At 32.9% G+C, this 10452-nt stretch overlaps 1 protein-coding gene across 1 annotated transcript; it reads left to right on the top strand.

Moving 5' to 3' along the window:
• Positions 1-1784: 1784 nt before the first annotated feature.
• TBR1 (T-box brain protein 1) lies at positions 1785-10002 on the top strand (the record flags this gene model as incomplete). Its single annotated transcript, XM_051219421.1, has 4 exons — positions 1785-3580; positions 5872-6038; positions 6970-7091; positions 9565-10002. The coding sequence occupies 4 exons, from the start codon at positions 1785-1787 to the stop codon at positions 10000-10002; spliced, it is 2523 nt and encodes an 840-aa protein (XP_051065241.1).
• Between the last annotated feature and the right edge of the window lie 450 nt (positions 10003-10452).

Below are 10452 nucleotides of genomic sequence, written 5' to 3'. Positions count from 1 at the left end.
CATTGAAATATCAAACTGTTAATTATTTATCAGTATAGGGTTGTGTTTAGTTGTGTCTGTGTCTGTGTTTGTGTGTGTGTGTGTGTGTGTGGTTAAGATCATGAATTGATCCATGTTAGATCACTATGACAAACCTGTAACTATTAGGCAACTATTTTCTCTTTGGTAACTTAGTAACTAGGTTCCTTCTTTTTTTTGTTGTTGTTGTTGTTGGTTTTTTATTCTCTGGAATTGAGTAAATACAAAAAAAAGAAATAAAACTGGTAATTAATAATAATAATAATAAGTAGAATTATTAATGACTATGGGTCATAATTAAAACTTTGTTTATTTATGCATTGGTATTAGTTTCTTCTTTATTTTTGAGAAGGGGGTGGAGTGAGGTGGGATGGGGGTGGTGTGGGGGTGGCAATGAATTCATTAATTACACCTTAAGAATTCTACATGATACAAAAAGAGTATTCGTATTATGATTTCATTATGGTAGTTTGATTATTTATTATACAGTAACTAATTACTAAATAGTAACTAAGATCATGTTATTTCTCACACTTTCATTTTAATTTTATTCTCTTGATGGGAGCATTAGACCAAAACATTAGTTGAGGTATTTTGAGTAAATGACTACGGAGAAATATTGGCAAGTGATAGATTTCGGCGATCTGATTGAATATCTGGGTTACTTATTCTTATCATCTGAATATATTCAACATATTATCGGGGTTTTTTTCTTGTTTGCTAGTTGCATAACCTATTCAGCTACGTTTGTGAAAAGTTTAGGAGGTTTTACTTTACAAGTGATCAAAAAACAATGCAATCAGAGATGTCCTCATTGTAATCAATATATAGTGCAAAGAATGTACATTATGCAGATATCGATTCCTGATTTGCTAACAGTTTAACTGATGTCTACTTAATATTGTTATTGTCAGGATTGTCCAAGAAGTAAGAAATGGAAACTCGTTGAAATACATTGTGTACCGTGATTTCAGCATCTCTAATTCAATCATTTATGATTGGTTAGAAGATTTATAGTTCAGTTAGACAATTTTGATAGAGTTTTTATTCTCTGTACTAAATGGTTTGATCGTAAAGCTTTCATTATTCTTCTGAACAACATCATCACTATGAACTTCATATAGAAGTGAAATATTCAAATTTCTTCATATATATCATTCACAACTTGTTTTTATAGACTTGAATGAGAAAAGCTTCCATTTAACTGATTATATCATTTAGAAGAACAATGAAAACTACACAGCTGAACCATTCAACTCAAAGAACAAAACTTCATCAGGAACATTTGTCTTGATAAATTGTTATCAAGTTGTTTTATCAAGTTATTGAATATTGATTAATATCAGATGTGTTTTGTGGATATTATAGTAATTTCAATGGTGAAGATCATGAGTCAATTGAGACTAGACCACCATGGAGAACCTAGAAACACTGAACGACCGTTTCTTCCTATCATGGGACTCCTCAGCAGTGCACATCCACGAAGGTGGGACAATTTCGTGGATCAGTTGAAGTTAGACACTAACACTGTTGGATGCCGGCTGGTTCAGTGGTCTAGTGGTTAAGTGCTCGTGCGCGAAACCAGTAGGTCCTCGGTTCGAGTCTTGCAAGGGGAGAGGGTGGTCTAGATTCAAATGACACATGATCTTATCCATTGAATTTCTTGAATATTGATTGCAACTGATCACATTACACTGAAGTCATCTAACATTTCTCTTTGTTTCTTTTATAGAATTAAATACAAACGAATCATAATCATTGTATTCATGGAGTTTCATTATCCTTCAGCATATTCCACACCGACTACTTTAAATAATTTACAAATGAATAATCATGAAAAAATCATTTCTCTTCAGAATATGAATGATCCATTCAATATGTCAACAAATTCTCTCCATTATAATTTAAGACATGTACCATCCTGTTCATCAGAACTTCAGTATAATCATAGCATTAAACAATATGAAGTACAAGAAGTAGAAGAAGTAGAAGAAGAAAAAGAAAAAGAAGAACAAGTAGAAGTAGAAGTCAAAGATCATGAAGAACATGAAACTATGAAACAATTCGATGTATTTGATATAAGTCCACAATTGAATTTTGGTGAATCATCATCAAGTATTGAAACATTTAATAATTTATCAAGTTATTTTAATCCATCAAATGAATATAACACTCATATAGATTGGTTATCTCAATTATCACAAACAACAACAACAGCAACAGCAACAACAACAAATTGTGAATCAATTTTAACTAATAGTAATTGTATAAGTCCGTCATGGAAACATAATGAATATGTACATTATTCTTATACAAATTGTTCAACAGATATGAATATTCCACAGCAACAAGAGCAACAGTCACAACAACAACAACCACCACCACTACCACCACTACCATCACCACCACCACCACCACAACAACAACAACAGCAACCGATAGAGTATCAACAAATTGAACAGAAAACATTTCAAGAATTTCATAATGTTCAATATAATCAATTAGATGAAATATTATATCAATATCCAATTCATAATAGTTTCTATGATCATATTATAGAACCATATGATACTATAGATATGACTAAACATATTCAATCTATTCAAAAAGGATTCAATATAGATCCATATAATACATCATATCATACTCCTATTCAATCATTAGATACTACTTATATTAATAATAATAATAATATAATCAATAATCAAGATATTACATCTATACATCATAATGAACAACCAATCACATATCCATTGACTTATGATGATCATGATCCGGATCATGATCGTGATCATAATGATCATGATCATCATAATGAAAAATTACCTGTGGATACAACATCTCCTAAATCTCAATATTATTTAATTAATAAAACAAAAAATCAATATTTTAATTGTCAATTATGTTCATTAGAAAATTCTTATCCATTAATAACAAGATCTCAATCAAATTTTAATCAATATAATTGGGATAATTATCCTCCTTCAACAATAATCAATAATCAATTTAATACTATCTATGAAGAAAATATAAATGATAATCAATATTTTCAAGAACATTCTACACAAATATTGAATGGATCTTATTTTCCATCGTATAATCAATATATCAATATTTATGATAATTATAATCATGAACAAAAAAGAAAACAATATAAAAAACATATAAATCATGAAACAATCAATTATAAAAATCGATTAAAATCAATATTACCCCAGCAACAACAACAACAACAACGATCATCATCATCACCATCCTCACAACAACAACCATCTAAAGCGACAACAACAACAACGACAACAAAATTAACCAAATTATTTCATATTACTAATGAACAATTAAGTAGTTTACTTCCATTTATAACATGTAATGAAATTCATGAAATATTGAATCAATTTAATCCACCAAATACAATGGCACAATTTCAAACGATATGTATTACCAATAAGGATAATAATAATAATAATAATAATAATCATATTTATTTTCAATTGAAAGAACAAAAAATTTGGTCAGATATATATTTACATAATACTGAAATGATAGCTACAAATACAGGAAGGTTAGTTGATATAGCAACCAAAAGTGTATGTGTGTGTGTGTTGTTTAAATACATAGATTTATAGGAGTAGTAACCAAGTGAAATCATTGAAAATTAATGTTAGGAAGAATCAGTTCCTTCGAAAATAAAACAGTTGCACTTTGTTGATGATAAATGCCAAGTAGTATGAAACTTAGGTCGAGGGTTTCTTGTTGACTACCTCCAACCACCACCTTACAATTCAACATAGTGTGCACAATGTCAAGTCACCTAGACTGGTGAACATATTGCAATCTGACTGATAGAATTCGATCAACACTAAGTAGGACCTAACATACATGGCATTGATCATTACCCAATGACTAATCAATTGTAAAGAGTAATATATGATTCAATTTTCGAATTTAGTACTTAGATACACTAACATGGATACCTATTACTCATCATTTTAAACATCAATGAGTTGGTTATTAATCCAGTTACTAACCTATTCACTTTGTATGATACAGGTAAATGTAGGCAAGTATAAACAGAGTCTATTCATTAATAATAGCTGATCATTTTAGTCTTGAATGGATCATTAGCAATAAAATATAAACAAACAAATGATTATGATAGTTTGGATCTATTTTCAGTATACTCAATCACACATTATCGAACGTAGATTATCTCTAACATTCACCTTATAATTTCACATAGTGTACACAATGTCGAGACTAATCATCTTATTACTACTTGATTGATCGATTATGATCAGTATTGAAGGACTTTACATAAATGATATTGGTCAATCAATTGTAAATACATCACATTCTTATAAAATATCAGCAGTGACCTGAATAGCTTAGTAGTAACGTCTCTGACTGTGAATCTGATTAACACTGGATTGAATCTATCAGGGGTTAGTAGATCCTTCAAGATTATAGACATACCTTGCTGATGAATGCCAAGAGTTCCTTGAACATTAACTCCAAATACTAAATTATGTTTCTGTATGGATTTTACAAATACTTTCGTAATATTTTATTAAAATGGGCTAACACAATCGTTATTGTCCTAGAATGAGATCGCTTGGTAACTGATCAAGTTATGTTTATATACTAGTTCATAGTTTTCAACTAATATCTAACTAAATTCAATCGATGCTGTAAACTATGAAATTTATGTTTACTTCAACAAGGTATAAGTGATTTATATGACTACTCCGCCAAAAGTCCCTCCAGGGGCTACTGCCGGTCATAAGCCCGGATAAAGGAGGACGGTTGGGCATGGAGTTAGCGACCCCAGCCAGTAGAAAGCTAACTCGCTAAAAAAACGCCAACCAGAAAATATTATTCAACCCTTTTAAACTCTACTCTGGGAGTCAGAAGGTCTTCATTTAGAAGAGTTATGACGCCTCATGGTGAAAGCCGAGTTCCTTCAGAAGTCACGAGTCTGATGCCTCCTTCTGACAAGCAGAGCGACCATGTATTTAGGTACATGGAATGCTAGTACAATGTGAGAGACCGACAGAGTCTTCCAAATTGCTGCAGTGATCTGAATATTTGGACATTAACATCAAATTAGTATTGAAATTTACAGTTTACTAGTTAATAGTTAAATGTAACCAATCACTTAACCATACATAAACTAGTTTTAAAGAGAATAAGAACAAAGATTGGTGCTGCAGGATGCTCTCATATGGCCACGCATATATAGCCTCTGCCAGGGAAGTCCTACTCACTGCCTTCTCGCACCACGGGTGTTGTTTACGAAAATGAGAGGACGAAAAGCGAATGTCCGGCGCTTTAACCAGATTCCAAACCAAAGGTACATATGGAACCCAGTATCATGCGGGAACAAATGGCGTATGAACCAATTGTTGGCCACCAGCTTCCATGAGACTGAATCTGCTTATGATGCTCCACTGCCTTGTGGATCAGACCTTCAGGTCGAAGGTTCCGGGTGTGGTCCCCTAAGAAAACCACCTGCTTCGGTTTGGGCACCCGGTCAGTATCACAGCCCTCATATATATCAAATTAGATCTGTGTGGCGCATATGTATTTGGTGCCTCCTTGTACCAATATCTATATGTTAAAATAAAATAAATAAAATAAACATTTCTTCCTATTTGAAACTCGTCAATTGGATGTACCTGTATCTCAGAGGTGATGTTCACTTTTGGCACTCGAACCTAGTACTGTCCGCCATCGTGTAATCCATTTAACTACTAGAATTTACCCATTTCTTATTATGAAAATGATCATTGATTCAATGAATTTCATCATGATGTTTATTTCATATCTTTCTTATTTCTTTCAATGATTATTTAGACGAATATTTCCATCATTATCAGTGTATGTATTTGGTTTAAATCCAAATGATCAATATATTTTCTTATTGGATATGCTTTTAATACAACCACATATATTTAAACATCAAGGTGATCGTTGGATTATTAGTAGTCAATCAGAAGTATTAAATCATTCTCATACATTAGGTAAGTATTACAACTTCTTAAAGATGAGATCTATAATTTATAGATGACTATTGAGTGACAGTATAGTGATCCTGATAGTGTCCATCTAATAAGTGGGACTGAATGAGGGTTATGAAACATTACAGGAGGATTAGAATTATAATTTACAGTTGATGGTTAAGGGTTAGGAATTAGATTTCTGGTTTTCATCATGAACTGTGATATCAGCTAGAATGATGAAATTCTATTTAGTCAAATGGATGAGTGAATTTCGTACCAGAATTCGAAATCTTTTATCTTATACCTGATTGGTTCGTCTATACATTAGACTCTCACCGATGTTTATTTAGATTATTTATTAGATTGTCTATATGTTTTAATGAGACAATAATCCAATTGATGTCAACATCTAGAAACATCGACTTCGGTGGATTGGACATGTTCTACGAATGTCGTCTCAGAGAATTCCACGTCGTGTATTATTTTGCCGACTCTGAGACTTGTTGGAAGAAGCGAAGAGGTGGTCAGTGTATGACATAGTGTCGTGGTATGAAAGAAAGCTATAAAGGCCTGGCTTCTGTTGGTCCTTCACGACTCCTTGTCTGGGGTTAGAGACGTTATCAGATATAGCTCAGAATAGAAGCCAGTAGCGATCCTGCTGTAATCTTCTTTTACTTCCTTCATAAAAAGTGGTTGTATCTTCCTTAACTGGAAGAATTTCTTCTGGTTGCACCTTTCCGTTTCTCCCATTATTACAATACGATACACTAATCTGTGGTCGTTATTGTTCTTTTTTTCCACATCCGCACCTTACCTTCTTTTTTCTCTTTCCATTCTCATTGTTTTGTGTGGCGCATATATATGTATATCTGGTGCCCCCCCCTCTATGTGTTCAAATAAACTAATAAAATAAAACAATGAATATTGATTATCTTCTTTATTTTGTTTTTAGAAGGTAAATATTATATTCAAGAAGAATCCCCTAAAACTGGTGCATATTGGATGGAATCTGGTGTCAATTTTACTCGGGTTAAAATTACAAATACTAAAGAAATAAAACCCTATAAAAATATGGTAAGTTTTGCTTCTCTTCTTCTTCTTCTTCTTCTTCTTCTTCTTTACTTAAAATACATTTCTTCAATGTATAGATATATATATAAGTGATGTAATGTCAGTTACTATGGTAACCCCATATCCTTTATTCTAGCTTCTTGATAGGTTGATCTATTCGCATTTAATTTTTTGTGTCACATTTTGATCTGGTTAATGATTCACTTATCAACCTTTAAAGTATGTGAGTGTACACTTCTTATCCTATTCATGACATATCTGTAGCTTATTTTTGTTGGACTATGAATATCGACTAATGCTTGACTAAATGAAGTTGGCTCGCACCCCCCAACCACCAACACGCATCATTTCGTTTCGTTTCAATTTCTCTCTCTCTCTGTCCTCTTCGCTTCTTTCTCTTTATTCCGCTCATTTCCTGTTGAGATCAATGAGTATAGAAAATATACATGTTCAAATATCCATTCTCATATTTGACTAATGAAGATTAAGTCGATTATTACATACAAGAATAGCCTATATATATATTTTGACAGAAATCATTCAACAATGATCATTTTTGATTGAGATCATAAACTGATTGATGTTAGACCACCATTGGAAACCTGGAAGCACTGGACGGTCGGCTCGTCTTATTGTGGGACTCCTCAGCAGTGCGCATCCACGATCCCGTCAGCGGAATTCGAACCCAGGGCCTTTGGTCTCGCGCGCGAACGCTTAACCTACTGGACCACTGAGCCGGCATCCAATGGTTATAGTGTTTAATATCAACCAATCCACGAAATTACGCGACCAATTTCCATTGTACTGAGGTAGATACCTGTCTCTACCGGACATGGATTAGCTCCACTGATCACGGTTTCTCACTAGAATCGGTTCATGATCTCAATCAAAAACCTAATAATCTCCACAACCCCTATACTAGTAACGATCATTTTTCCAATCTAACTGAATTCAAATATATGACCAATACTAGTGAACAGGATATTCGGCATGACTACAATTTATGGACGAACCAATCCGATAAAACATAACAGGTCTTGAATTTAGACGCGAAATTCATTCATCCATTTGGCAAAATAACGTTTTAGCATTATAACTGATGTCAGTTCATGATGAAAATCCTTAAATCTAATTCCTAACCCTTAACCATCAACTGTAAATCATAAATCTAATTCTTCAAACAGGTTTATAACCTTCATTTAGTCATGGTTGTTAGGTGGATACTCTCAGGATCACTTTAGTATCACTCAAAGGTCGTCCATAAACTATAATCTTACCATTAAGTTTTTGTCTTTTTCTTTTGACTTCTAAAAGTTTTAATTGTTTCCCCTTGAAACGCCATCCCTGTTCAGAGTTAAAAGCTTAAGTTTTTCAATAATGAAGAAAAGGTAGTTTTGTTAACTATAGCCTATAGATACTTAATTTTATCATCTATCTGTTAACTGCTGATGAACAACATGTGACCTTCTATGATAAGAATTTAGCTTCAACTTATCAAACAAAAGAGAAAAGTTCAAATTAACTTGATGATGATAAGTTTTTGACTTTTACTTTTTATATACACCTGTTACTCTTAATGGAGCATAGGCTGCCAACCAGCAATCTCCAACCTACTCTGTCCCGGGCCTTTCTTTCTAATTCTATTCAATGGGACTCCACCTGGAGCCCCTCTAGGGCTACTGCCGGTCCTAAACCCAGGTAGGGAAGGAGGGTTAGGCATGGGGTTTGCGACATCATCCTGTAGAAAACTAACTCGCAAAACAACGCTAACCAGAAAAATATTGATGATACGTTGAGGAAAGAAAGAAAGCTAAACATTAGGGTGAATAAGATAATAGAATACAATTTATAAGAGCGACAACAAACTTGGGATTTAAATGAAAACAAAGAATGAATGCGATTATAACCCCGTTTACTCTATGTAAGTCAACAATCAGTCAGCTGTTAGGTGGTTGATTGTATTCAGCAGACAGCGCTGTTAACTACTTCCAGACACCTAACATTTCCGCGTAGTGTATGTGATGCCAAGTCATTCAGATTAGTATCTGTTATAGCGGAACGAATATCATAGAATTGATGAGAAGATATAACACTAGCTACACTGCAGGTTGATTGATAGAATTCAATCATCACTAAAGATCGGTCACTAATCAATGATCCATCAATTGTAAATAAGCAAGCTGGACAACAAGATTCGAAAATTCTTCTTTATTCGTTATCAGTACAGGGATATGAAGATGATTAAGTTGTTGATTGAGATTATGAATCGATTGATGTTAGACCACTATTGAAAACCTGGAAGCACTGGACAGCCGTTTCGTCCTATTGTAGGACTCCTCAGTAGTGCATTTATGCATTTATATGAAGTATTTAAACGTTCAAGTAATGTGTTACTGCTTATTTGGAAATAACACATTTCTCAATTGTCAATTCTCAATTCCACTTCACTATTTTGTTTTCTTTCCCAATAAACCAGATTCATGTCAACAGTATGCATTATTATATTCCAAGAATTTCTGTTGTTCGTTTAAATCATTTAATGGATAATCAATCAAATTATTATCATCCTACATCTAGTTCATCAGGAATATCTAGTCAATCTAATCAATTAGAATTAATTGGTTCTTATATAATACCTGGTACACAATTCTATACAGTTACAGCTTATCAAAATCCAGATGTGATACGTATAAAGATTAATAATAATCCATTTGCTAAAGGATTTCGTAATCGTCAAGATACTGATGATTTTAATGATTTAGCTGTTTTATCTGTTATGAATTCAAGGAACAAGTATATGACAACAATAACATCAACAACAATGTCACCATCATCAACATCGTTATCAGTATCATCGATTAACTTTTCCAAAAAAAAACACATCAACTATTCAAATGAAAATTATCAATGCTAATTTCAATCTGTATTGTTTTGTCTTTTGGTTTATTATCTTAATATTTCTCTTGTTTTCCATATTTACTCTTGAAAAATTTCTAAAGTTCTGTAAATATTTGTTTAATGAGTTGTTTTTCTAGAGAAAAAAAAACACTATCTTCTATTTTGCAATGAGTTTTATGTTTCATTTATCATTGTTTAGAATGAAGGAGCGAGAAAATTTTCGCGTTTAATTTTTAACTACTAATAGTAGTATAAAATTTAAAAACTAAAAAAGTTGCAGAGATCTTAGTATACATCTGATGGGTTTTACAGTGCGCACCGCTGAGGAGTCCCATACTGGGACGAAATGGCCATCCAGTGCTTCCAGGTTTTCCATGGTGGTCTAGCTTCAACTGACCCATGATTTTAACCATTGAAGTATACATCTGTTTAGTAAGCATTGGTAATTTGATTTTCCTCCATAGAC

Source organism: Schistosoma haematobium, chromosome 6, assembly GCF_000699445.3.
Source record: "Schistosoma haematobium chromosome 6, whole genome shotgun sequence".
Classification (NCBI taxonomy): domain Eukaryota; kingdom Metazoa; phylum Platyhelminthes; class Trematoda; order Strigeidida; family Schistosomatidae; genus Schistosoma; species Schistosoma haematobium.
This window is presented reverse-complemented; position numbering and strand designations above follow the sequence as displayed.